The sequence below is a fragment of the Prionailurus viverrinus genome, chromosome A2, assembly GCF_022837055.1.
Source record: "Prionailurus viverrinus isolate Anna chromosome A2, UM_Priviv_1.0, whole genome shotgun sequence".
NCBI lineage: Eukaryota > Metazoa > Chordata > Mammalia > Carnivora > Felidae > Prionailurus > Prionailurus viverrinus.
In genome coordinates this window covers 140,423,190-140,449,474 of record NC_062562.1, presented here as the reverse complement: position 1 = coordinate 140,449,474, position 26,285 = coordinate 140,423,190, and the positions used below count along the sequence as shown (strand labels likewise).

At 37.6% G+C, this 26,285-nt stretch overlaps 1 protein-coding gene across 8 annotated transcripts in view; it reads left to right on the top strand.

Moving 5' to 3' along the window:
* Positions 1-26,285, top strand: part of CADPS2 (calcium dependent secretion activator 2) — a 540,052-nt gene that overhangs the window by 388,641 nt on the left and 125,126 nt on the right. For all 8 annotated transcript variants that reach the window (XM_047839630.1, XM_047839625.1, XM_047839616.1 and 5 more), the window contains exons 13-14: positions 1,546-1,733; positions 22,193-22,294. In XM_047839630.1, coding sequence (XP_047695586.1) covers positions 1,546-1,733; positions 22,193-22,294 — 290 coding nt within the window. The remainder of the gene's footprint in view (positions 1-1,545; positions 1,734-22,192; positions 22,295-26,285) is intronic.

The window sequence follows — 26,285 nt, the reverse complement described above, 5'->3', positions numbered from 1 at the left end:
CATGGTCTTTTGACTGCTAAACATGGTATGGTAGCTACCTACAATAAAGCTACGGTCTCTTTAAAGTAAGATTTTAGACAGGATGTGCTCCAAGCTCATTGGACATGTTTGAATAGGCAGGAGGAATTAAAACCACTTACTGCTGTGATCCCAATTTACTGTCCTGATAAGTCATTTGTACATTCATTATTAAGTACACTACGTGCATGGTTTAAACCTGATCCAGCCCAAACTTTACAATTATATGGAGAGTGAAATCGTCACAAGACCTGATGGTGCCTTTCTGGGGACAAGCACACACACAGTGGACATCAATGACGGGCTTCCCTGGTGGATTTCCACTCAGTGGAGTTGGGTACTGAATTACAAAAGTTGTTTTGGTTAAGTGGATGACCCCACGTGTCATAAGGAGTCTGAGGAGAGCACTACAGTGTGTCTTCAACTGCATCTAGAGGGTAGTGAGCATGGTGTGATGAGAAAAGGGTGTTTGGAGGCAGGATGGATGGCCCTGGATGTAAATCATGGCCTGACAATCGACTTTCAGTGTCTCGAGCAATTCACTAAATGTTGCTGCATTGTAGCTTATGTGGCTGTGACAGGGAGAGCATAGTAACTACCAGGCACTATGGCTCTAATATTACAGAGAGTGCATAATATTGTATGTCCAGTTCGGTGCCTGTACCATCACCACAGTAAGTTTTTGAGAGCTTGTTTTTCTCCATCTTAGTGTTCTTGCTGTCTTAGCTTTCTGCATTTCTCACCAATGTTTTCCTTCTCTTGTGCCATTATCCTGCCCCCTTTTAAAACCATTTATTTCTTAGTTCATATAATCCATCAAAACATTTTATGAACCAACTCTGCCTAACCCTGCCCTCCAGTATTAGCCAAGCAGACACTACCTGCTGGTTCAGTTGGCTCTCACACACACACACACACACACACACACACGCACGCACGCACGCGCGGACACACACACACCTTTCACATCTCGTTTCAAGAACACCAAAAACTATTATAAAACATTAACTCTGTTATATTGGTCACAGAAGGACAAACAGAACGAGAACAATGTCCCAAAAATGTAAATTTCCAAATAGCATATGTTTACCACTGCTAGACTTAACTAGGATTTTCTTATAAAAGTGCTTCTGGCAACTCGGCAGTTTCGATTATGGTGTCTGATTTACCGTTCTCTTTTTAATTGACTCATTCATGGATCGAAGTTTGTCAGAATGTTATTCTTTGTGACTGACAATTTTAGATACTGTGAATAAATTTGGTTAATTTTGAATGACGGTGGAGAAAAACCGGTTTCCCGTGCCTTGCCGTGGCAATAAAGAGAGAATGATGTTAGGTGACCAGCGTCCCAGATCAGGTCCAAAACTGTTGACATTAGCTTTCTGAAAATAACATGCAACATGCTACTAATAAAAAAAAAATATATCAAAAGACACTTTGATGCAGCTTCTTATAATGTCCAAGAGTGCCTACAGAAAAGCAAATCCTAGTACAGAAAGAAAAAAAAATTTTTTTTTTCTTTTGCAGGGTTGGTTTAGCCCTGGCCAAGTCTTTGTGTTAGATGAGTACTGTGCCCGTTATGGTGTGAGAGGCTGTCACAGACATCTCTGCTACCTTACAGAACTGATGGAACATTCAGAAAACGGTGCTGTCATTGACCCAACCCTGCTCCATTACAGCTTTGCATTCTGCGCCTCTCACGTGCATGGCAACAGGTATTTTTACTTGCAAACACGCAGTGATATATGTAGGGTTGACTTGGGAAGAGAGAAAAATGTGCTTTGCCACTATCACCTAGTAACAGATTTTAAATAGCAAGCACTTCTTGCAAGAGACGGGAAAAAAACCCACAAAGGAAAAATGTACATCAATATGCTGTTGATTTAGGTTGGCTGCACTTTATGTTTCTTTTTGCCGTTGAAGCCACTTGAAAGAGAAAGGAAGAGAATAGGAGATTAGAAGTTGCCTTTTAGTTCTTAGGTACCACCTCGCACTCAGGTCTGCACAGCTGAAGTGTCCTCTGTATTTTCATCATGATGCATATGTATGTCTGGGTAGAACTTGTTGACAGGTCCGTGTATACCTAATGGTCCATCCTTGCCTTTCCACTGTGGAATAAGTTTTCATTGATAAAGCAAGATAAATAAGGAGGTTTATGGGGAGTCTTCTCTTAGCTCCTGCTCTGTACCTTAGGAACAAGTGTCCCGTTTTAGCACCCTGAGCCAGTGACCTCACCTTTTGCTTTACCAAAAGGACAAAAAAAAAATCACCTAATACAGGCCCCCCACAGCTATGTGCTTCTGAGCTTAAAATCTCTCCATGTCTCGTTCCCTACCTTTTCTTCATTCTGTTCCAGGGAACCTTATTAGGGTTCCTCCCACAAAGGGGTTACCCCTTATCCCATCCCCCTTTTGGCTTGTTTCAACCATCATTCCATCTCTCCATCTTCCTATTTCCTTTCTTCCCACAAACCTGTGTAAGCTTTTGCTAGCCTCACAGCATTACAGGATGGTCAAGGGACTCTGAAGTCAGAGTGCTGAGTTCAAAGGAATACAAATTAACAGTGTGAGGTAGGGTAAGCTTCATCATCTAGTGAAGTGTCTGGGTTTTCCTGTCCTTGAGAAGGATAGAACATAGCATCTTTCTCAGAAGTCATGAATTGGCTAGGGATTAAGTGCATTAGTATGTGTCAGGTACTTAGAACACTGCCTGACACATGATTTGTCAAAAAAATGTTAACTGGTAGTTTATGTTGTTGTAAGTGTTGTTATTATGTCAAGCTACCTTTCCATTGTTCTCTTTATCTCCCCAACCAACCTTCTGTCTCCATTCCCCCATCTGCTTCTGGCTTCTAGCTCCTCACTTACCAACAAGGCTTCTTGAAATAGATTGCATAATGACCTAATCCAGGAACCTCTTCTCCGGCTTCACCTTCGCTACTCCCACTGAAAAGATGATGCTCTTGAATTTCCCAGGGTCTGTGCTGCTTGAACTGCTGCTTATCTCCCTGGTGCCATACCGCCTCATGTCGGCTCTCCCCTTATTTATTTTTGACCATCTCTTTGCTAATAATTTTTGTTCCTCCAGACTCCCAGGTACAGGATAGCTCTTTTCTCACATCTGTTCTTGAACTTGCTCTTCTTTCTGAGAATTTTTCTACTTCACAGAAAAATTGTACTTCAGTGATCTTGCCCCTTTCCACACCGACCTCTCTTTTTACAGACAACTCCATCCCAATGACTCTTCTAAAGTATAGGTCTCTATTGACCATGGATGGCTTGAATGTTCTGGTACTTTCAACTCTGTATAAAATAAGTCTGTCATCTCACTAGACCAGCTTCTGTACCTCTTGTAGCTCTTAGCAGGGTACCTGGCAAAGAGTAACGAAATAAGTGCTCAGTAAACATTTGATGAGTGAATGAATGACTTCACTAGTTATGTTAATATCACTTCCATTAATGACATATTCATTTTCCGTTCATCTTTTGCTTTTACCTTCTAGACCCAGTCTGTTGCCAGTGTCAACACTGAGCACTCCTCAGGTTCGCTTTTTTATCATTTTCATTGCATTATCCTAATTCAAGCCTTCATTTTTTTCTTGCTTATTTATCTTTATACATGTCTGTACTGCTTTTTTTTAATTTTTTTTTAAGTTTATTCATTTTTGAGAAAGAGCATGAGCAGGGGAGGGGCAGAGAGAGAGAGAGGTAGACACAGAATCCAAAGCAGGCTCCAGGCTCCAAGCTGTCAGCACAGAGCCTGATGCAGGACCCTAACTCACAGAGCATGAGATCATGACCTGAGCTGAGGTCAGAGGTTCAACCGACTGAGCCACCCAGGTGCCCCATCCATCTCTACTGCTTTTTTAAAAAAAATATTTTGGGGCGCCTGGGTGGCGCAGTCGGCTAAGCGTCCGACTTCAGCCAGGTCACGATCTCACGGTCCGTGAGTTCGAGCCCCGCGTGAGGCTCTGGGCTGATGGCTCAGAGGCTGGAGCCTGTTTCCGATTCTGTGTCTCCCTCTCTCTCTGCCCCTCCCCCGTTCATGCTCTGTCTCTCTCTGTCCCAAAAATAAATTAAAAAAAAACGTTGAAAAAAAAAATTATTTTAAGAGAGAGCACAAGCCAGGGAGAAGGGCAGAGGGAGGGAGAATCTTAGGCTCCACCCTCAATGCAGATCACGATGTGGGGCTTGATCTCAGAAACCATGAGATCACAACCTGAGTTGAAATCAAGAGTCTGACGCTTAACCAACAGAGCTACCCAGGCACCCCTCTCTGCTGGTTTTTGCCCTCCCTACAAAAGTCTAGCAATCACCTTCAAAATTACAGATTAACTTTTATTCTACTCCTTTACAAAAAACTTCAGTGATCCTTGTTTGATTAGGAAATAAAAGATAAGTTCCAATCTATATTGTTAGGGTTTTCTCTACATATTTCTTGTCTGATCTACCCAGACTTCTCTCCCAGTATGCCTCCATATATAATCTTTACCCCAGACAGCTCATTTATTCATCATGTCCTATTTGTCGTTTCCCAAATTTGTAATCGTCCTGTATCATAAAGCTCCTCAAAGAAAGCTTCAGTTAACTTAAACACTAAAAACCTTATGCCTGTAGTTTTCTTATGAACTTTATCCCGCATACCTACATGCTGCATCCATGCCCACACTCACCTGCTTCTATCCTAGTAGGTCATATTTTAAAGGCAAAACCCAGCTCTCATTCACCTGTTGTGCTCTGCAGGAGGAGACCACACTGCCTTGTACATTGTGGGCACACAGTAAGTATTTGCTGAGTTGAAGTTGTCATTGTTGCCATTCTCATTCCACAGTAAATGAAAACCAATCCTGGTCTCAGGATCTGGGACCTAATTATGGAACACAACCTTAACTTGAGAATTAAGGGGAAACTGCAGATTGTAGTCATTTCCCATTACCCTAAACTAAACCATCTACACTCCATAAACTTTGGTGGGGGGGTGGAGGGTAACGGGGTGGCAACAACAGGGGACAGTCAGGATCACTAATCAATAGCCAACATGAGCAGTTTTTTTGTTTTTTTTTAAACTAAAACTGTTTCTTAGCTCCTGGCTCTGTCTTACCTCCTCCTGACCAATGGATGTCAAAAGATACGTCTCCCAATGTTAGTTAGGCAGGATTCCGAAATGCAAGAGGCTGAGAAGGTTGTACTGAAACAGACCTACCCAAAGAATTTGGTACGATCAGATTATTTTCATCATTAACACTGAAAGGGATAATTAAGTTGAGAACCTTAAGTAGGACATTCAGCTAATGCTTCCCCAAAACGTGTATGTTTGAGACACATTTTAATGGAAAGTTACTGAGGCAGCTGGGAACTGCCACCTTGGAGGCAGGCTGATTTGAATCTATAGGTTGCCATAGTTACTTTTATTCTGTAAAGCTATTGTTTTCTTTATAATGGTACACTGCAAAGTATAATATAAGGTGTGCTTATATGTTCATGCTTGTGTTATGCTTAACATAAATCCATTTTCTGGGTTAAAATGTGTACAATTTCAGATATCTCTGCATGGTATAAAACAAATACGGGTCAGTCTGGGATTCAACATTTAGGTCACATGCAGCTTAAAAAAGAAAGGAAGAAATGCAGTTTTAGGGAAATTTGAACCTCAGTTTGAGGTAGAAATTATCTAAGATAAGCTGACGGGTATGATGTCATTCAGAAATGTCATGCCATCACAGTGAACGAATAAAAAGAGGCAAAAGATCACTACTTGAATCTAACTCCGAAATCTGCAAACTGACCCATTTTGGGCAAATGACTTAATCTTTCTGAAACTCCCAAGTTCTCGTGTGTAAAAGGGGAAATGCTAATATGAAGATACTGGATAATTATCAGTACTTATTAGTTGTTATTCTAACAGTGCTTTTTCCCTTTGCCACCCAGCCACAGGGACGTAAACTGTAAGGAGCAAAAAAATGTGAAAAATAGGTAGAGCTGTGATAGCTCATCTAAGTGGAAATATTTCAGTGCATATGTAATTACAATCTTCATTTCTTTGCTGAAAGAATATTCAGGTTTTAGCAACCTCGCCTTATGAAAATAAACTTCTCTTATCCAAGTCTGCAGTATCTGATATTTATACAGACTTTTGTTAAAAATACCATCAATGTCAAGTCCGACTTTTCTACAGTATTTGCCATAGTCTCTCTTTATGATCGTTTTCATCTGTCAAGACACATTCAGAGCTCCATTTTACTCATTACCTGAGCTACCTCTGTCAAAAATTCAAAAGGAAAAAAGATTGCCTTTTGTCATTGACTGAAGTGAAGGACAACAGTGCCGTCTGGATCTGAAATTTTTCCGGGAGCACATCCTATTACACAGCATTGAGCTCTCAAGGTGCTCTGTGCCGACCCATCTTCTCTGAATAGCACTCGGAGTGTTTCAGGAATAAAAGAATAGAGTTAAACAGAAAAGGTCTGGCTGGTACTAAGATGGAGGGAGAGAGAGAAAAAGAAAGGAAGAAAGAAAAAAGTGAGTCAAGGACAGAAACAGACACATTCCTGCAGGATGATAGCCGCACGTCTGTGAATAACAGAGCCACTCAGTGATCGTGACACTAAGGACTGACAGGAAGGAGAAAAGAGACTTTCAGAGACTATGCATTATAGGGCAAAGTTCTAGGTTGATATGTGTGGTTATGCATCTTGGTTTTGCTAGTCACGCTGAGGGTGGAGAAGCTAAAGCAGCAACACAAAATGGCTTTTATGTGTCAGTTTAATGTAAGGTATGTATACAGGGTATTCACTGGCTTGGCCACAGTTTAGTGGGCCCGCCTTAGAGCTGCTGCACGTCTGACAAAAGCCAGCTCAGATGCGCTTTCAAGTGTAGGGATGGGTTTGTAACATGACTAGAGTTTATATTGAAAATAATCTCGATTTTTTGTGGACTCCAGACTACGTCACAGAGTAGTAGGCAGCCTTCATGGGATCAATCATATTATTATATGATGATGTCTCCATCTTCACAGATAACATTTCCTCTGACGTATCACTTCAGAAATGGTGCCTTAACTTCCTGTCTCTTAATTTTAGGGACAGTGGTGCATGTTTGAGTAAAATCATAGATAATTGCATCAAATAGGCTCATCAAAACTTTTCCTTACCACTTTTTTTTTCCTTACCATTTCTTTTTTTTTTTAATTTTTTTTTAATGTTTATTTATTTTTGAGACAGAGAGAGAGCACGAACGGGGGAGGGTCAGAGAGAGACAGAGACACAGAATCTGAAACAGGCTCCAGGCTCCGAGCTGTCAGCACAGAGCCTGATGCGGGGCTCGAACTCACAGACTGCGAGATCATGACCTGAGCCAAAGTCGGCCGCCCAACTGACTGAGCCACCCTGGCGCCCCTCCTTACCATTTCTTAATTCTAGTCTTTTATATGTGACTTAGAGAAAATAAGTGTAAATGTCACATCAGTTGTGAATCTGGAGACTCACTTCTGGGACAGGTGGGCAACCAGATCAAATGCCATAAGCAAGGTTCATCTTCATGTAATGCGTCCAGGTGGACAGATTTCATCCTATGTGCACAGAAGGGGAAGGGATAGTGATCAATGAGTGCCTTTTAAAATATACTCTGAGGGTTCTTTGTTGATTCTCTCAGAAACTATAGAATAACCTCAGATCTGTCTCAGTCAGACTTGCCTAGCAATAACATCTATCCCCACCCAGCCTTGAGTTCAATACTAGAGCAAGGTAATTATGCCTTTCAAAACAACACAGACAAAAACAGAAAGTGAGCAGTTGAGTGGAAAGACATAGTATGTTGAAACAGAACATCTGTCTTCAGCTCTCCTACTTATGAGCTATTTCCTTTTGATCAGTTGGTCCTGTCTGAGCCTCAGTTTCCCATCTGTTCATTGTGAATAATTACATCAATGCTGCCACCTCATGTTTCTGGAAAACATTGTGGGTCTAATGGGACAGTGGCAAAGACCTCGCCAAAAGCAGGAGTCAAGAACCCAGTCATCAAGGGTAATAAGTAAGCTGCCAGAATGCAACCTGAAGAATATAGTTATTAAAATCACCTAATCAGTTTCCTGTTTTCCTTCCACACCATTCATTCGCAGCACACAGCTCCTAGATTTTTCTGAAATAATGCATAAAAGAGCCCACTGAAGGTAAATCGTTAAGGAAGAGACAAGGCAAAGGGTTTTTTAATACGTGTTAGAATGTAAATCAGGTTAATTTACCTTGTAAATTAGCTCTTGTAAGCAAGAACTACACCAGCTTTTTTTAAACTCAGGGCCTTTAGCGCCTTCTTAGCATCTAGACTTAGGTGTGGAAAAGTTTGAGGTCTTGAGTTGGATTTTCATATAACTTTCTATTATACTAAAGTTTTTTTTTTTTTAAGAACATAATATGTAATGCTGTTACATAAAAACAAACACAACTATCTGTGCACATCTATACCATTTACTAGTACTCTTGCCAGTTTAGGGTTTTTAGATCTATGTTGATGCACAAAATTGGCCTATTTTTTCCCTCTCTCATACGGCTTTTATTGGGATGTGATATTCACGTTACCATAGATAGCCATATACAGTGAGTTTGGGAACTTTGTAGCTTGTTTTGTATAGACGTCAAATGACTTACTGTTTAAAAATTATCAGTGACTCCTCTTTAAAACCATCTGGGCTTTGAGACTTCTAGATGGAAAGATTTTTACCTATCACATTAGTTAATTTTGTAGTTAGCTATACAGGCTTTCCTTCTATCTTTTTGAGTGAGTTTTGTCGGGTTATGGTTTTCTAGGAAATAGTGCATTTTATCGAAGTTTTCAAATGCATTGATACTAAGTTCAAGTCATTCTTTGTACTTTTTGCTCTGCCTACTTTTTGTACATTATACTGTTGTTTATTTGTATCTTCTCTTTTCCCCCTCAATCCATCTTGCCAGAAGTTCTGTAAACTTTATTAGTCTTTCCAAAGAAGTAGATTTTGGCTTTGTTGAACTATACTACTCTTTTCCCTTTTCATTAATTTTTTTTAAAAAACCAACTTTTTAGAAACATAATTTTAGATTTACAGAAAAATTGCAAGGATGTTGCAGGGAATTTCTATATTTGTTTCCCCTGTTACCGTCGTATAATATCATGGTATATCTGTCAAAACTAAGAAACCAACATTGGCATGTTACTGTTAGCTAACCAGTAGTTCTTAATTGTGTTTCACTAGCCCATTTTTTTGTGTCCTATTTTTTCTTTCCTGTTCCAAGGTCCAACTCAGGATGCCACCCCTGTTGCATTTAGTTGTCATGTCCCCTCTGATCTGTGGAGTTCCTCCATCTTTTTGTGGTTTTTCACAACCTTGACCGTTTGGGAGAGTTCTGGTCGAGTATTTTGTCAGATATCTCTCAGTTTGGGTTTGTGGGACATTTTCATGATTAGATTGAGGTTATGGGATTTTAAAGAGATAAAATACTGTCTCATCTCAGGAAGTCCTTGATAACCCCAAGACATCACTGGTCATCTTCACTCTAGGGTCACTTGGGAAAGGTAGTGCATGCCCGGATTCTCCACTGCAAAGATATTATTTTGCTTTCTCTAAACACTAGTTTTTGAAAGCAAGTCACTAAGTCTAACTCACACTCAGTGGGAGAGTGCCACTTTCCTGGAGGGAGGACCAACTAGATATATTATTTGGAATTCTTCTGCAAGGAAATTTGTCTTCTCTCTATTTACTCAGTCAAACATTTATCTATATTAATCTGGATTCATATGTAGTTATTTTGTACTTTGGGTTATAATCTGATAGATACTGCTTTATTTTGTTGCTCAAATGGTTCCAGCTTGAGCCATTGAGAGCTCTTTCAGACTGACTCCCTATGATAGGTACTAAAACATGCTCCAAGCTCATCTTGCATTTTCCCCCATCTGGTAAGTGGAAAGCTGTAGCTGCCATAGTGGATTCTTTCTCCTGCTTATGCCAGTTTTTGCTTTGTATATTTTGAGGCTGTTTATTAGGTACATTCAAGTTTAAAATTGTTAAATCCTCCTAGAGAATGGGAATTATTATTATTTAATAATGACACTTTTTACAACTAATGTATTTTGCATTCAAGTTTATTAAGATGGTTATTAATGTAGCCTTCTTTTGGTATTTGTCTGATATGTTTATTCATACTTTTAGCCTTTCTGTATTCTTGTGTTTTAGTGTATTTTATAAGTAGCAAACCAGATTCTGATTTAATTCTCCAGTATGACAATTTGTTTTTTAATCAGTTTAGTCCATTTACAATTATGTGTATTGATATAAATGAATTTATTTCTACCATTTTATTTTGGCCTTTCTTTTTTTTTGGTTCATATTTGTAGGCTTTTTGTTTCTTTCTTGCCCTATTGTTTTATCCAGGTTCTTTTCTTCTGTTTTTTTCCCCCTCAATAGCTTACATTTTCCAACATTTGAGATTTTACCAAGCATGTTGCTAAAAAATTTTTAAGTTTTATGCTAATCAACACATTTCTTCTCCTTCTAAAGAGTAGAGAGACCTTACTCTCTATGCTTTTATTCTCTGGTATTTCAGTTGTATCCTTGTTTATTTGTTTTCTATTTTATACTCAACACTTGCTTAGATTTAGAATTTTTTCCTTTTTTTCTGAAGTATATTTTTTGGAATTTCCTATTATGGAGCACTTATGGATAGTGAATTTTTATTTGGAACTGTGTGTGTTCTACATTTTTTCAAAGAAAATTTTGCTAGGTGTACAGTTCTACATTGGCCGTTACTTTCTCTCAAAACTTTAAAGATGATACTTCATTCTCTTCTGGCTTCCTTTGTTACGAGAAAGAAAGCTGTTGGCAATCTAATTGCCATTCTTTTGATGTGGATTTATCTCTCCTCTCTGGATACTTTCAAGATTATTTTGTTCATTAGTGTTTTGTGGGTTCACTATACCATATCTACATGTGGATTTCTTTTCATGTATACTGTTGGGGGTTCCTGTGGATTTCTGATCCATGTACCCTGTTATTGAGTAAGTGCAGATTTCTTTGAATTTACCTTGATTTGGGTGTGAAGATCCATGTTTGCCATCGTTCTGGAATATTGTTATCTCTTTAAATGTTGGTTCTCCCCTAATCTCTTTTCTGAAATGTCAAATATCCATATATGAGGCATTTATCTTATGTATGTTTTAATGTCTGTAATACATATTCTACTTATTTCTCCAGTTGCATTCTGGGTAATACTTTCAGTTCTATCTTCAAAGAACTTGACAAAGTTTTTCTATAAAGGGCCAGATAGTAAACATAATAAATATTTTGGACTTTGTGGGCCATATGATGTCTGCCACAATTGCTCAAGTGTATGTTTTAGTGCAAAAACAGCCAAGAGTAATATGTAAATGAATGGGTGTGGTTTGTGTTCTAATAAAATTTTATTCATAAAAACAAGTGGTAGAGTATACTTTGCCAACCCTTACTTTATCTCATTCTCTCTTTAGTGAGGATATCTACTTTTTAACCCACTCATTGAATTGTTAATTTCAATTTTTTTTTAGTTCTGGAAATTTCTATTTGGTTCTTTTTAAAATCCATTTGATTTTTGTTTTGTTTGTTTTTTGTTGTTGTGTTTTGAGAGAGAGAGAGAGTGTGTGCATGCATGATCCAGGGAGGGAGAGAATCTTAATCAGGCTCCACTCTGCCCATGTGGGGCTTGATTGCACTACTGTGAAATCAAGACCTGAACTGCAATCGAGAGTCAGACGCTCAGCTGACTAAGCCACTCTGGCACCCCCATTTCATCATTTCTGAACCTCTCTCATTTGATTCTTGGTTTTTATCTCTCCCTCCTTTTCCCCTTAGACCTTTATAATTATTTTATATTCTGATCAATTTTAATAACTAAAATTTTCTAGGCATTTATATCTTGTTTCTGCTGACATTTTTGCCATGGTCACTGTTTTCTTATTCAGCTAGCTTTTTTTTTTTTTTTTTTTTTAGTAAGCACATGTATTTGAAATTAATTTGTGAGAATTCTATAAGGCCTGGTTGAGAATGAGAATACTCTCTTTTAAAGAGGATGTGCTCTTGCTTTTACTTGGTGATTGAGGTGCTACTGGAGCTACTTTAGTTTCTCATCTTGGGGATTTCTTGATTGCACAGGTAGTACCCAGTTTAATGAGGTTGGGCATATGGTTCATATTGTCAGGAAAGACTCTTTCACTCAATCTTTAGATGTTGTGGAAACAGACAGGTTTCCTTGTTGCCTCCCCCTTACAAGAATGTGGATTCTTTCTGGCCCGTCCTTTAACTGATAGTACAGCCCAGTTGTTTGTACTGGGCCCAGTTTTTGCAGGAATCTTCGATTCAGTGGCCCCTGGGGTTGTGGACCCCATGGTGCATTCTCTTGAACATAGCTGTAAAGCCTCCTTAGTATCAGCATTTACCCCCCCAAGGCAGCCCTGTTGTTCACATGCACCCCCACTTTGGTTTCAGTTTCTGGTTCCTTTTCATTTTCCTGGCTTTGGAGAATTTTTTTTTTAACTTTCTTCTAGTACAGCACATTTAACTACTGTATGCTTATTATGACTTTGGCAGTGTTTAGGTGTTTTGTAGTGAAAAGGGGCTTTTGGAGTATCAAGTCAACCCACTATACTAGAAGCAGAAGAGTCATATAAAATTTGCATTTTGGAAAAAAAATTGAACATCTTGACTATGGAGAACCTGTTGGAATGCTCTCCACAACCTCTGCTTCTAGTTCCACCTGATTAAATACTGCTCATCTGTTACATCTCAGCTGAAAAATCATTCCAAACCTGACTCCTTCCCTGAAAATCCATACTACCTCAAAGCTTTGTACCTTTGCCCTTCTTTATTGCAATTGTACATTACTGTCTGGTTTTTCTTTTAATGCCTTTCCCTGCTATAAACTCTGTTGGGGCAGGAGACATTTCTGTTCTGGTTATATTTTCCCCAGCACCTAGGCAGGTACTCAATGAATATTTGTTGAGTCAGGAAATGAATGATAGTGGCCATCTGTTTACAAATTTTATAAGTGAAATGTTGGGGCACTTGGTAAGTAGAGTTCACAGTTAAATATTCTGAATGAATCAAATGCAATGATTTTTATGACCTGTGGAGAGATTCTGTGTAAAGTGGAAAGATTGTATCATTTTGCCACCCAGAAATTAATGGATTAAAACAATGAAATACTGTTTTTATGTATAAAATTGAAAATGATTATAACAAATGATAAAGACAACAGTTGATGAGATTGCAGGGAAATGAATCATTTCATGCACATGGGTCACGGAGCAAACATAAGTAAGTGCTTTCTTAAAAAGCAATTTGGTAGTATGTATCAAATTTCTGAAAACATCATTACATTGTCTTAGCTTGGGCCGCCATAAAAAAACTCCATCAGTTGGGTGGCTTAAACATTAGGAATTTCTTTTCTCACAGTTTTGGGGATTGGAAGTCAGAGATCAAGGTGCCCAGCATGGTCAGGTTCTGGGGAAGGCTCTCTTCCTGACTCGCAAATGACTTCCTTCCCCCCATGTCCTCATATAACAGAGAATAAGAAATCCCACTCTTTCTCTTCTTAGAAGGCCACCGATCTTATCAGTTTAGTGTCCCACCCCTATGACTGACCTCTTTTAACCTGATTACCACCTAAAAGTGCCATCTATAAATACAGTAACATTGGGGGCTGGGACTTCAGCATATGGATTTTCATTCATGGTGGATTCAGTACAATCCATAGTACCACTTATCCAACAATGTGCCTTCAAGAATTTACCCTAAAGAAGCAATAAGAGATGGATTAAAAATATTATAGTGTAAGATTGTGTATATGTAAGAATATAAGTGTGGGGCACCAGGATGGCTCAGTTTGTTAAGCGTTTGAGTCTTGATGTAGGCTCAGGTCATGATCTCACAGTTCATGGGTTCAAACCCTGCCTCAGGCTCCACACTGACAGTATATGGAGCCTGCTTGGGATTCTCTATCTGCCCCTCCCCTGCACGCGTGCACACGTGCTTTTTCTCTCTTGCTGTCAAAATAAACTTAAAAAAAAAGTTTATATATGGTAGTATACATGGTAGGAAGAAATAGAGGAAAAAGTCTAAATTCTAATGGAATACTGGGTAAGTTATGGTACTTCCATAACATGAAATATCATACTTACATTAAAAAGCATAAATGGCGGGGGCACCCAGGTGGCTCAGGCAGCTAAGAGTCCGACTCCTGATTTAGGCTCAGGTCGTGATCTCACAGTTTTGTGAGTTCAGGTCCACACTGGGCTCTGCACAGGCAGTGAGGAGCCTTCTTGGGATTCTCTCTTTCTCTCTCTGCCCCTTCCTCACTCATGCTGTCTCTGTCTCTCTCAAAATAAATAAATAAAACTAAAAAAATTTTTAAGCATACATTAGGAGAAGAGGTTTATAGTTCATTATAAATAAATTCAAATTATAAATCAGACTTGCAGTGCATGTATAGATTTATAGAACAAAAACTGGAATTACATTTACAAAATGATTGGGACATTTAAAGAAATTTTAAATTTTGTCTTTGTGGTTTTCTGAATTCTTCTCCTAAGTTATGTACATATAGGCCATTAGTTAAAATGTTGTGGTTTTTTTAAAAATAATATTAGGTATGGGTCAAAGATGACCTATCAATACTACCAACGTTAATACTCTTTATTTTTATTTAAAAATCACCTTGATATTTTATTTCTATTTATTTCTATTTCTATTTCTATTTATTTCTATTAAATTCTAGAGTTCTATGCAGTAATGATTTTAGTTTGGTTCCAGGAGAGCCCAGTTATCAAACACCTTGATAGTGGTCTATGACCTGTTCATCACTAAACACAAAAAACTGAGTCACAAGATCACATATCTTCATAGAGTTGGATAACTGCTTTTTTGTGAATAAGTATCTTTTTTTTTAATAACTCCCAAAGAAAACAGACCACAGTAGGAAATTCAAATAAGGAATGGATTAGGAGGGAGGAGTGTTTAAAAAGATAATAGGAGTTGTAAATTTCATTTGCAAAGTATTTTTTTGCAATTCATGGAAAGTGCTGCTTCTGTCACAATGAACGTAGGGGTCAAATTAATTTCTTCTGGATATTTAAAATAATCAGGGGAAATGACACTGATTTATGTGACCAATATATGATCATCCAAATGAGATATCATTTTGTTTCAAACAATTAAGAAGTGTTCTAGGTTAGGGAACAAAATTGAGAGATTGTTGTTTTCTCCCTCCTCTCCCGTCACTTCTCATTCTTGTGCTGGTCTTCCTCTCCTTTTTATTCTGTTCACAAATGGATATTGGTGGGAACTACACGAAGTGCAAAGTGACTTTGACCTGCTGTGCTGCAGGCCCAGTTGACAATTCCGAAAGGCCACTCTCCAGGTGTCTCTCCCCTTCTCACTTTGTCCAGAGGAAGCTAAGAGGTCCTACATTCCTCATAAGAGACAGCACGTGAAAAGAAGCCTCTAAGAAACTCAGACACACCATGAACTTTGCTATCTGCCCTGTCATTGCTTACAAAATCTCTTTTGCTGCAAGCCACCAAACTTCCAGGACAGACTTATTTGATGAACTGGGGCGGGGGCGGGGTGGGGGTGGGGGTGGGGAGTGTTGGTGAAGGAAATCTGTATTTACCAGACTTTTCTTTACAATGGTAACTCCTGGTATCTTTCTTCAACCCACAAGCTTCCTGAGCACTCTCTTCCAAGCAATATGCAGGCTTCTAGAGATTATAAAACCAAGGACACTTTTATCCCTTAACTATCTAGAGTCTGTCCGGCTGATAAAATGATTAAGAAAATAACCATAGAATGAATATGTTAACAATTTTCATTAAGTAACCAAATACTCATCAGCACTAAATGAGTCTTTTGAAGTGGGAATTGTGGAGAGATCCCATGATCAAATAATTTTGAAAAGTGATGTGAAAGTTAAACAGATTTCTTTACTATGAGACTTCGCAAACGCCTTGAAATGCCTTGGTTACATCATGGGCCTCCAGCAAGGTCTCATAAATTATATTATTCAAAAAACCCTTGAGTGTTAGGACCATAGTTTTTTAAAACCCATTAGGAGCCAGATGAAATAGATATTTAAATTAGTTTTCATCAGTCTTTATGGGCCTCTGAATGTCTGTATTATACTGGGAAAAAAGGACCATAAAATGTGTGAACTGTAAACTGTTCAAGGGAAATGAAGCTATGAGGTTAGACTATATTAAAATATTTAAGCAGATTGCCTCATTAATGTTTGCTCTTCTCCAATGACGGACTCTGCAACCCATTTTTCACACTTTCCCTTTTAGATCTTTCTTGAAATATAATTCTTACCTTCACAGAAACTAATTTCTTATCTGAACTACCCCAAAAGCCATCAGAGATGATAGAAGGTGGGTTATGATACTGTTTCTCTCTCTTGTTCTGAGTGGTCTTTCAAAAACATCCCTCTCAGGGGCGCCTGGGTGGCTCAGTCGGTTAAGCATCCAACTTTGGCTCAGGTCGTGATCTCACAGTTTGTGAGTTGGAGCCCTGCATTAGATTCTGTGCTGAGAGCTCAGAGCCTGGAGCCTGCTTGGAATTCTGTCTCCTCCTCTCTCGGCCCCTCCCCCACTCACACACTGGCTCCCTCTCTCCCCCTCTCTCTCTGAAATATAAATAAACATTAACTTTTTTTAATCTTTCTCAATTTAGAGCTTATTTTGTACTTGTCACCAAGAGTTGCTAGCAATGACAGGATGTCCAGCACATATAATGGATTCTATTTGTTTTAAAATGCCTAATCTTCCAGATTGACGAATGGCACAAGTTACAAAATCCATTGTAAGATCTCTTAGTTCATGTAGGAATTTAATAAAATTAATTTGTATAAGGCCTTAATATGTATAGGAACTATTTTTGGATGAATCTGCTTTTCAGAAAAGGTAGTGTGTGTGTCTATACGTGTGAATGTGCCTGCGTGTGATTCTTTCTCAGAGAACAGACTGTGACCCCGAGGCAAATGTAAGATGGGGCTCTTTAGCATCAGTCAGAGGATTCCATTGCATGAATTCTTTTTTTTTTTTTAAAGAGTCTATCAAGTACAATTAACATAGACCCAACTACATTTGGTGTTCATTTGTTTATTATGTAATGCCAGAAAGATGTTCTATGTCATAACTCGTTTGGGTCTATAATTAAAAGAAATGCATCTACTATTACACTGTGTTTTATAATTTGTTAATATCTTAAACTTTCATGGAGCAGTTTTCTTAAAATCATGTGACTTCAGTAACTGCAGGCCCCAAGAAAAAAAGGAAAGATTTAAATTTTGGTACCTGAGAAGGTCTTCTTGTGTCATTGGAACAGCTTTAATATTTAATTATCAGTCATAGAATTAAGCTCCAAGTAACATTTGAATCAGAAAATTGGCTTTTTATTGTAGAATTGTCAATAACCATATTTTAACGTCATCTGAAAAGATGTCAGTGTCAAAGAGGCATTATTTATTTTACTTTTATTATCTCGGGGGGAAAAATTCTGTTTTTGAGATTTAAAGCAAATGATTTCACTAATAATTAAATGACAGGTAAATACTAAAAATGTTCTGCTAAGTGTAAATATAGCTAACTTTTTTTAGAACTCTTTTACCCAGAATATTAGAGTTAATTCCTGTTCTGTTTGTTCGTCAAAAAATTTCCTGTTTTACCCACTGTGATAGGATTTAAAACATTGCAAATAATCTAATACTAATAAGCAATCATATTTTTGATATTACTAATTCATGAATTTTTATAATCTGTACTTGGCATTTTTATATTCTATGTATCACTTATTCATGTCTTTAGCACTTCTGTATTGAACATCAGTCTGCCAGTTCTGGTTACCAGGGTTGCAGCACAAAGGAGGCAGATAATAAAAACAAGTCTGTCATGTGTGGGGTGATGGCAGTATGCACAGTGAGCAGCAGTAAAGCATATTAAAGGAGAAGAGACCTGTGGGAAGGGGAGATTACATCTTTACCTCAGGAGTTTAGAGATAACCTCACTGAATCTGAGTCCTTTAGGTTGAGATGAGAAGGGAGTGAGCAAGCCATGTGTGACTAGAAAAGTGGAGCAGCATATGCAAAGGTCCTGAGGCATGTGTTCTGTGTTTGAGGGCTAGCTAGGAGACCATCATGGGGTGGGGAGTCTGCTGTGAGGGGTAGAGAAGATCAGAGTGTAAGTGTGGGGAGAGGGGGTCCTAACAGGTCTTGCGGAACATTATAAAGGTTTGGGCTTTTGCAATGAGTTGTTCGCATGACAAAGTATGACTCATACTTGCAAAAGGCTCACCCTAGTGTGTTGCCAAGACTCTGACATAGAAAAGACTAGAAAAGGGAGACCAACGAGGCTGCAGCCATACCAGGATATGTTTTGAAGGTATAACTGACAGAAACTAATTTATAAGCTAAGTTTGTAAAGCTATTATTTTAAATTTCTATTACCTTGGGTCTACTAGATGAATGTTCATAATATAAAACTGTTTTAAGTTTCTCTTAAAGCTGCTTTCTACAAGTACAAATTTCAGAACTGACTTTGTTGAGATTTTTTTAATAGAATTACTGATTCAGTGGCAGGTATTTTGTTTTTGTTTTTGTTTTGTTTTTTAATATAATTTATTTTGAGAGAGAGCACACATGAGCAGGGGAGGGGCAGAGAGAGAGAGAGAGAGAATCCCAAGTGCAGGGGGCCCCACCCGGGCCTTGATTTCACAAACTGATGAACTGTGAGATCATGCCCTGAGCCAAAATGCAGTCAGATGCTTAACTGACTGAGCGACCCAGGTGCCCTATAGGTATTTTAAATTTTATCAATTTTTAAGCTTGCTGCCATATGTGAGTAATATAGAAAATGTCTGATGTAAGTAAGTATGTTTGAAATATTCCACATTGCTTCTCAGATACAGTTTCCATTTTTTAACACAGATTTTTTCCTCTTTATTATTTTCTGTGAAAATATCGGGGAAAGAGAATAAGACGTGGGCACTAAGAGCCCTGGATTTGGAATGCAAGAGACCTAGGTTCAAGTCCAGGCCTCTGCACTTATAATCGCCAAGACCTTGGGAAAGTCACCTCACCCCCATGACCCTCAGCAGCCTCCTCTCTTGGAGGCTGCAGAATGGATTGCTGTGAGCCTCTTATGTTATGCATATAAAACAGCTAGCATAGTACCAGGGGCACGTTAAGAATTTTGTTTCTGGTAATTGCTATATTTGTTCTGATAACAACCATGACAAGGAAGATCTGATGACACAGAGATATTTGTGTTTATTAGGAAGAATAATTTTAGAAGGAGCTGTTACCTGTAGGCATGACTGCAGCTAAGTTACTTGTTACCATCACTTAGGTATAGATGCCCACTCCATATACCTAATATTCAGTACGTAGTCTGGTATATGCACTAAAGGCATGTAAATAAGGACAAGTCCAAAATACTAACTCCTGTGTTTAACTGGTCAGATTTATACCTAATGAAATAATCTCACTAAAATGGCAGCCCTTCGCTGTGTATAACAGTCTTTATTTTAGTGAAAGTTCACACAAGTGATGTTCCCCTGACTTACCTTTCTTGCTTTTCATCACCTAAACCCCTGGCTCCGTTGTGTCAGGTAGGTGAGGTGCCCAAGTGAAGTTTGATATGGCAGGACGAGTTGCTGTATCCTTGTGAATCACAATCTCCTTTGACAGTTGAAGCAAGGTTGACTCTAACATAACTGTGTGGAGTCTGCCAGAGAACAAAGCCAAAGAACCATATCAGTCATCAGAAAACTAAAGATAAGTTCCTTGCCCTTTTTCATCAAAGTTTGCATAGGTGAAATACCCACCCACAACGTGGTATGAGTTTTTGTGCTGTGTACTAACATAATGTGGCTATAGTTTTCATCTGAATGCTCAAATTCCCAGGTTAATGATTTATATAGAACTCACCACTTGAACTTTTGTGATCATTATTGTACTTATTTTTAAGTGTACTTATTTTTAAGTCTGGGTTGTTATCGTTTTCTCAGTGGGTATTTATTCTGAAGTACTATGTGAAAAATCCATTTTATTACAAATGATTATAATATTACAAATTTGTTTTTAATTTTTTTAATGTTTTTATTTGTTTTTGAGAAGAGAGAGAGCATGAGCGGGGGAGGGGAGAGAGAAAGAGGGAGACACAGAATCTGAAGCAGGCTCCAGGCTCTGAGCTGTCAGCACAGAGCCCGACGCGGGGCTCAAACTCACAAGCTGTGAGATCATGACCTGAGCTGAAGTTGGATGCTTAACCAACAGAGCCACCCGGGTGCCCCTATAATATTACAAATTATTATAAAACATTGGGTTAGCTCAAAGTTCATTGTTTTGTAATTTCTAGATCAGACTTTCTTTTCTCCTTCCTAAAAATATTTGAAAAAATATTTGAATATTTTTCTGGAGTTCACATTCTGATGCAATGTATTATTCTATGAAATTAAATAATTGATGTTTCCCTATTTAAGGATGAAGTATAATTATAAGAATTTCACAGCATAAATTCTAGCAGCAGTGAGTTTCTGAAATAACAAATTATTTACTCTATAGTGGAAAAGAAATTTTTGGACTTAAGAGATGCCTTGATATCAATAAAAGGTCTTTGTCATAATGATTCAGGTATAACTTTAAAATTAATTGCTTTTATCCTAATTGACTAGTTGCAAGCATCAAAGATACACACACACACACACACACATATACATATGTATATATATATATATGTAAAACAAGAGTGGGAGAACCAAATAAAAACCTTATGGGAAAGTTATATGAAGCATTTCCATAATTATTTCTACCCATTTTATACATAAACATTAAAAATTAGTTAAAATTATAAATAATATAAGTCTTTGGTAACTAAAATATAATCTTTAGAAAAATAAGCTAATTGAGGAAGAAATGATTAGTGTTAATTATCAAATCCAAAAGATTCATTTTGTTGAAATATACACTTTTTGAATGAGATCAATACATCTTTCTCTTTGCATTAACTAAGTTAAAATTTGTTCAAAATTTTTGATGATTGTTGCACAAGCAGACTTAAACTTATATAGTATAAATTCTAAATCCATTATTCATTAGAAATATCTTATACTTTTAATCCTGACCTTAGTAAAAGAAGATGTCTGTTTAGTCTTCATAATTACTTCTAAAAATTTTAATGAGATCTTGCCTTGATTCCATAGGGATATTTGGCTAAGCACAAAAATCCTGAAACACAGATGGTCTGTCTTCTCTATATGTTTTTATTCAAGTATTTATTTTTATTTTTAAATAAGTTAAAATTTGTGTGCCGACACACTTAAATAAACAAAAATATGGTACAATAAACCACTACATCTATTCAGAATTTCTGTGTTTTTTCAATTAAAATTAAATCTCCAGTTTCACATTAGCTTAATTTTTATTTGGAAGAAGAGCAGTTCAGATATTTTAGTTTGTGTTCAGTATGCTTTTATAATATTTCTATCCAGGGGATATTTATTCAATTTGTCAAATATCTGATGCCACTATAAAACACTTTTCACTGTCATCTCAAGGACTAATCATTGTTTTCTGTAGATCTGGAAAATATTTATTGTACTCCTTTACCTTGAAGGCTGTCTAAAACAGAATAGTTCGATTGTATTCATTCCAGGTTAAAATCTGAAACAAATGACTACAAATACCTCCTTTAAATAAATTTCCATTATAGATGCAAGTAATATGTATACTGTGAACCAGTATACATTTTACTTAACTATTCTTCAGGGAAATATAAAGATTACACACACACACACACACACACACACACAAGGGCAATGGGTAGCTCAGGTGAATAAGCATCCAACTCTTGGTTTCACCTCAGCTCATGATCTCAGGGTTCATGAGACTGAGCCCTGTGTTGGGCTCTGCACTGATGGCATGGAGCCTACGTTGTATTCTCTCTCCCTCTCTCTGTGCCCCTCCCACACTTGCACTTTCTTTTCTCTCAAAATACATGTGTATAAATAAAGATATATATATATATGTGTGTGTGTGTGTGTGTGTGTATATATATATATATAAAAAGATATAAAATACATGATAATAACCATTCTATCAATATAAATGACTGATTTTGATTTTTTCCAGGCCTGATGGAATTGGAACAGTTTCAATGGAAGAAAAAGAGAGATTTGAGGAGATAAAAGAAAGACTCTCTTCCCTTTTAGAAAATCAGATAAGCCATTTCAGGTATATATATTCCATTCATTAATATTAAGTATTTGCTTTCTTCATTCAACACTCCAATCCCCCACAGCTGTTTATCATGTCTTTCTGCTGCTACTCAAGAACTACCAGTAGCTTCTTTTCCAATGCCTGCAAGGTAAGATCCACGTTCCTCAGTCCGTGGTCTGTTTCTAAGCCCACCACCATTCAGTTTCCACCATTCGCTAAGGTAGATCCCTTCGCCCTTCAGTGTCCAGTGTGGAACGTATTTCTCACGTGTGCATTTCTCATTCTTGAGTAGCCTCTTTCCCCAGCTCTGGTGACTAGTCCTTTCTCTCAGAATCATCAAGCAAGGAACCTCTTATGTCCTGTCTTCACAGTGCAGCCTTTCTCAGTCATTCCAGCAAAGACTGAAAAACCTGAAGTCTTTCAGCATATATCATCTGTACTTTTCACTAGTCGTTTATCACATAGTTATAACACCCATTTTTTAAGCCATTAGTTATCCTTTTATTTATATTTTCTGAGAACAAGGGTCCCACTGCCTGGCACAGTTTCTTGCTCAAAAAAACCATTTAAACTAAGAAACATTTGCATAGTGAAAGGTCAAAAATCTTAATATTTTTCCCCCTGATAGCTGTTAGCTGTTAGCTGTCAGCTGTTAGCTGAACAGAACCTCATGGTTAAAAACAGAAATTTGCCAATATGTTCCCTTTTTTTTTTCAATCATTTTTACCAGGTCCTATAGTATGTTGTGTCTTACAACATACTTGTCTTGTTGCAGAGATCAGACTTGAAATTATTTCATCATTACTGAAAACTTCGGTTTAATATACTTCTGTAAGAGTTCAAGAAAGCTGTTACTTAACCATTACCTTCTAGGCATATTATAAGTCTTCCCCTGTGAGTCTGACTAGCTCAAGAGAGAAGACCTAAAGCCATGGACAATAAAGACTCCCACTGGAACAGCCCAGCCAGATTCTTCTTTAGCAAAGACCATAGCCTACACATACCCACCTTAAGAGCATATAGCTTCCATTCAGAAGCCAAGGTCATCAGACATTTGAGGAAAGTATTTAATATGGAAAATAGAGTCTAAAATAAGTAAATACGAAAAGAGCAATTGGGAAAACATGGGGAAAGAAAATTAATGTGGGGACTAAGGCAATGAAAATCTGTTATTGATGTCCTTAGAGAGGTTTAAGAAGATAGGGCAACTATAAAACAAAAGCAGGATGTTGTTAAAAAGAAAAAAAAAATAGGGACGCCTGGGTGGCGCAGTCGGTTAAGCGTCCGACTTCAGCCAGGTCACGATCTCGCGGTCCGTGAGTTCGAGCCCCGCGTCGGGCTCTGGGCTGATGGCTCAGAGCCTGGAGCCTGTTTCCGATTCTGTGTCTCCTTCTCTCTCTGCCCCTCCCCCGTTCATGCTCTGTCTCTCTCTGTCCCAAAAATAAATAAACGTTGAAAAAAAAAATTTTTTAAAAAGAAAAAAAAATGAATAAACCTTAAGGAACAAATACGAACACATACACGCTATTAAAAATTAAGTTAATGAAACCTTCTAGAAAGTAATAGGAGAAAGGTAGGAAAATGGAAATACAAAGATAAGAAAAATTAAGGATTTGCTCAGGAGTTTCATCACCATAAGTAATAGGAATTCTGGAAACATAAGGCTGAAAGTAGGAAATTGTCGATACATTTATTCAAAAACATTTTACAGAAGTAAAAGACCTAAGGTTCACAGTGAAAGAGCTCATTGAGTACCCAGCACAATGGATTAGAATAGATACTCATCAGGGACATTTTCATGAACTTCCAGCATCTTGGGGATAAAAGAGAAGATCCTGAAATACAAAGAATCCAGAATCAGAATTACTTCTCAACATTGATTCGTTCTACAAACATACATTGAGTACATATTGTGTGTCAGGCAGAGAACAAAGTTAAAGTTCCTTTTCTTCAACTTTCATTCTGATGGGAGGAGCAATACCGATATTCAGAAAACAATGCATCACTGTCTTCAAATTTCTGAGGAAAGATTATTTTCAACCTAGAATTCTATACCAGTAACAGTCTTAAGGGTAGTAGTAGAAAAATATTTTCAGACATTAGGACCTTAAACGATACGCTTCTTGAGGTGACTGACTGCTAAAGCCAGTAGAGCATGTAGCTCTTGATCTCAGGGGTTATGAGTTCAAGCTCCATGTTGGGCATGGAGCCCACCTAAAAAAAAAAAAAAAGATACGCTTCCCATAATCCCTTTCTGGAGAGTACAAATTCCAGACAAAGGAAAAAACAAGGAGGGATCGTTAAGATACCTGAAACTGAAAATCGGCATTAAAGAAGAGGGAATCTTCATGGTGATTGTTAATAGAAACCCCAAGTGATGGCTGAGCTTTGAAAGCAGCCAGTTCTGATAAGAGCAGGTCAGAAAAAAATCTTCAAGTAAATTAAATTGACAAAATACTAAGATGTTTTAATATGTTGAGAGAGAATTTACCCATTTGGAAGTGAGTTTGGAGTTATATTAATTAGATTATATTAGTTATATTGGAATTTGGAATTACATTAGATAAGGTCTATAAAAAGAGGAAATTAGGGGCGCCTGTGTAACTCAATCAGGTGAGCATCTGACTCTTGATCTCTGTTCATGTCATGATCTCACAGTTGTGAGATTGAGCCCCACATTGGACTCTGCTGTCAGCACAGAGATTCTTGTGATTCTTCCTCTCCCTTTCCTTCTGACCCTCCCCTGTGCACACATGCACTCTTGTGCATGTGCTCTCTTTCAAAATAAACAAAAAAATATTTAAAAAAATAAATAAAAATAAAGACAGGTATTAAATATAAACAAAATGATGACACATAAGAAATCATAGTACTGTGTCTCAGTTATCTAGGATATTACATAATATAAATACTCGATTTAACCCCCAAATGGTATAACTGTGTTAGAAAGACAGGAAGGACAGGAATTACATTTAGGGTTGGGTAAAGTAGTCAAAAAAAAAATAACATATGTCTAAGATGGGATGATATTTATCCTGTCATCTGAAACAAAAAAAAATTTAAAGACTAAAGTATGTGCAAAAATGCTTTTCAACACATTAAATATAAGACCATGAATAAAAGTGATTCTTGAGAGATGAGAAACAAATGAATAAGCCCTTTCATTGCCTCTGCTTAGCATGAGGACAGTGTTTCCAGGCCATGGCCCAGGGAGGAGAATCTCAGTGGACCCTGACTTGAGACAGAGATGGGAGTCCAGGAAGGACAAGACAGCCAGGATTCTCAGATCAGACTTCTAAAGAAAGAGAGAAGAGACCTACAGGTATTTGCTGAGGGTCCCCTTAGAGTCTTCAACTAACTATTGATCTGAGCAAGTATGTAAGGAAACTATTTAAAGTCAGGCAAATAATCCTTTCTCTCTGTGGTAGAATTACAGAGGATAATCCCCAAAACTAACACAGCTAAGAGGAGTACCAGTTTCTACCACCCAGATTGGAAAGCTTCTAAATCATGAGTATCAGAATACTGAGACGGCTTTGCTTCAGTAATGGAAAAAAAAAAATTAGCCCTGTTTTTATCTCTCCTGATGAGAATTAAAATCAAAATTCAAATAAATCAAACTGTTTTTAAGTCATTTCATTGAATTCCAGAACAAAGTTCAAGAATAGAGGAATACAAAAATATTGAGCCACCAATAATGTAAAACAACACTGTCTAGCGTCCAGTCAAAAATTTCTAGGCATATGAAAAAAAATAGTAAAATATAACCAATGAAGAGAGCAAAAACAGCCAAAAGTAGAAATAACACAAGATAGAATTAGTAAACCATACTATTAAGAGAATTATTACCAAATGTCTTATGCTCAACCTGTTAAGGGCTTTAATGGAAAACCTACAGCTTCATACTTAATATGAAGACTGAATGTGAAAGATTGAAAGTTTTTCACCTAAGATCAAAAGGCAAGGATGTTTGCTCAGAAATCAGTATTCAAGGTAGTGTGGTATG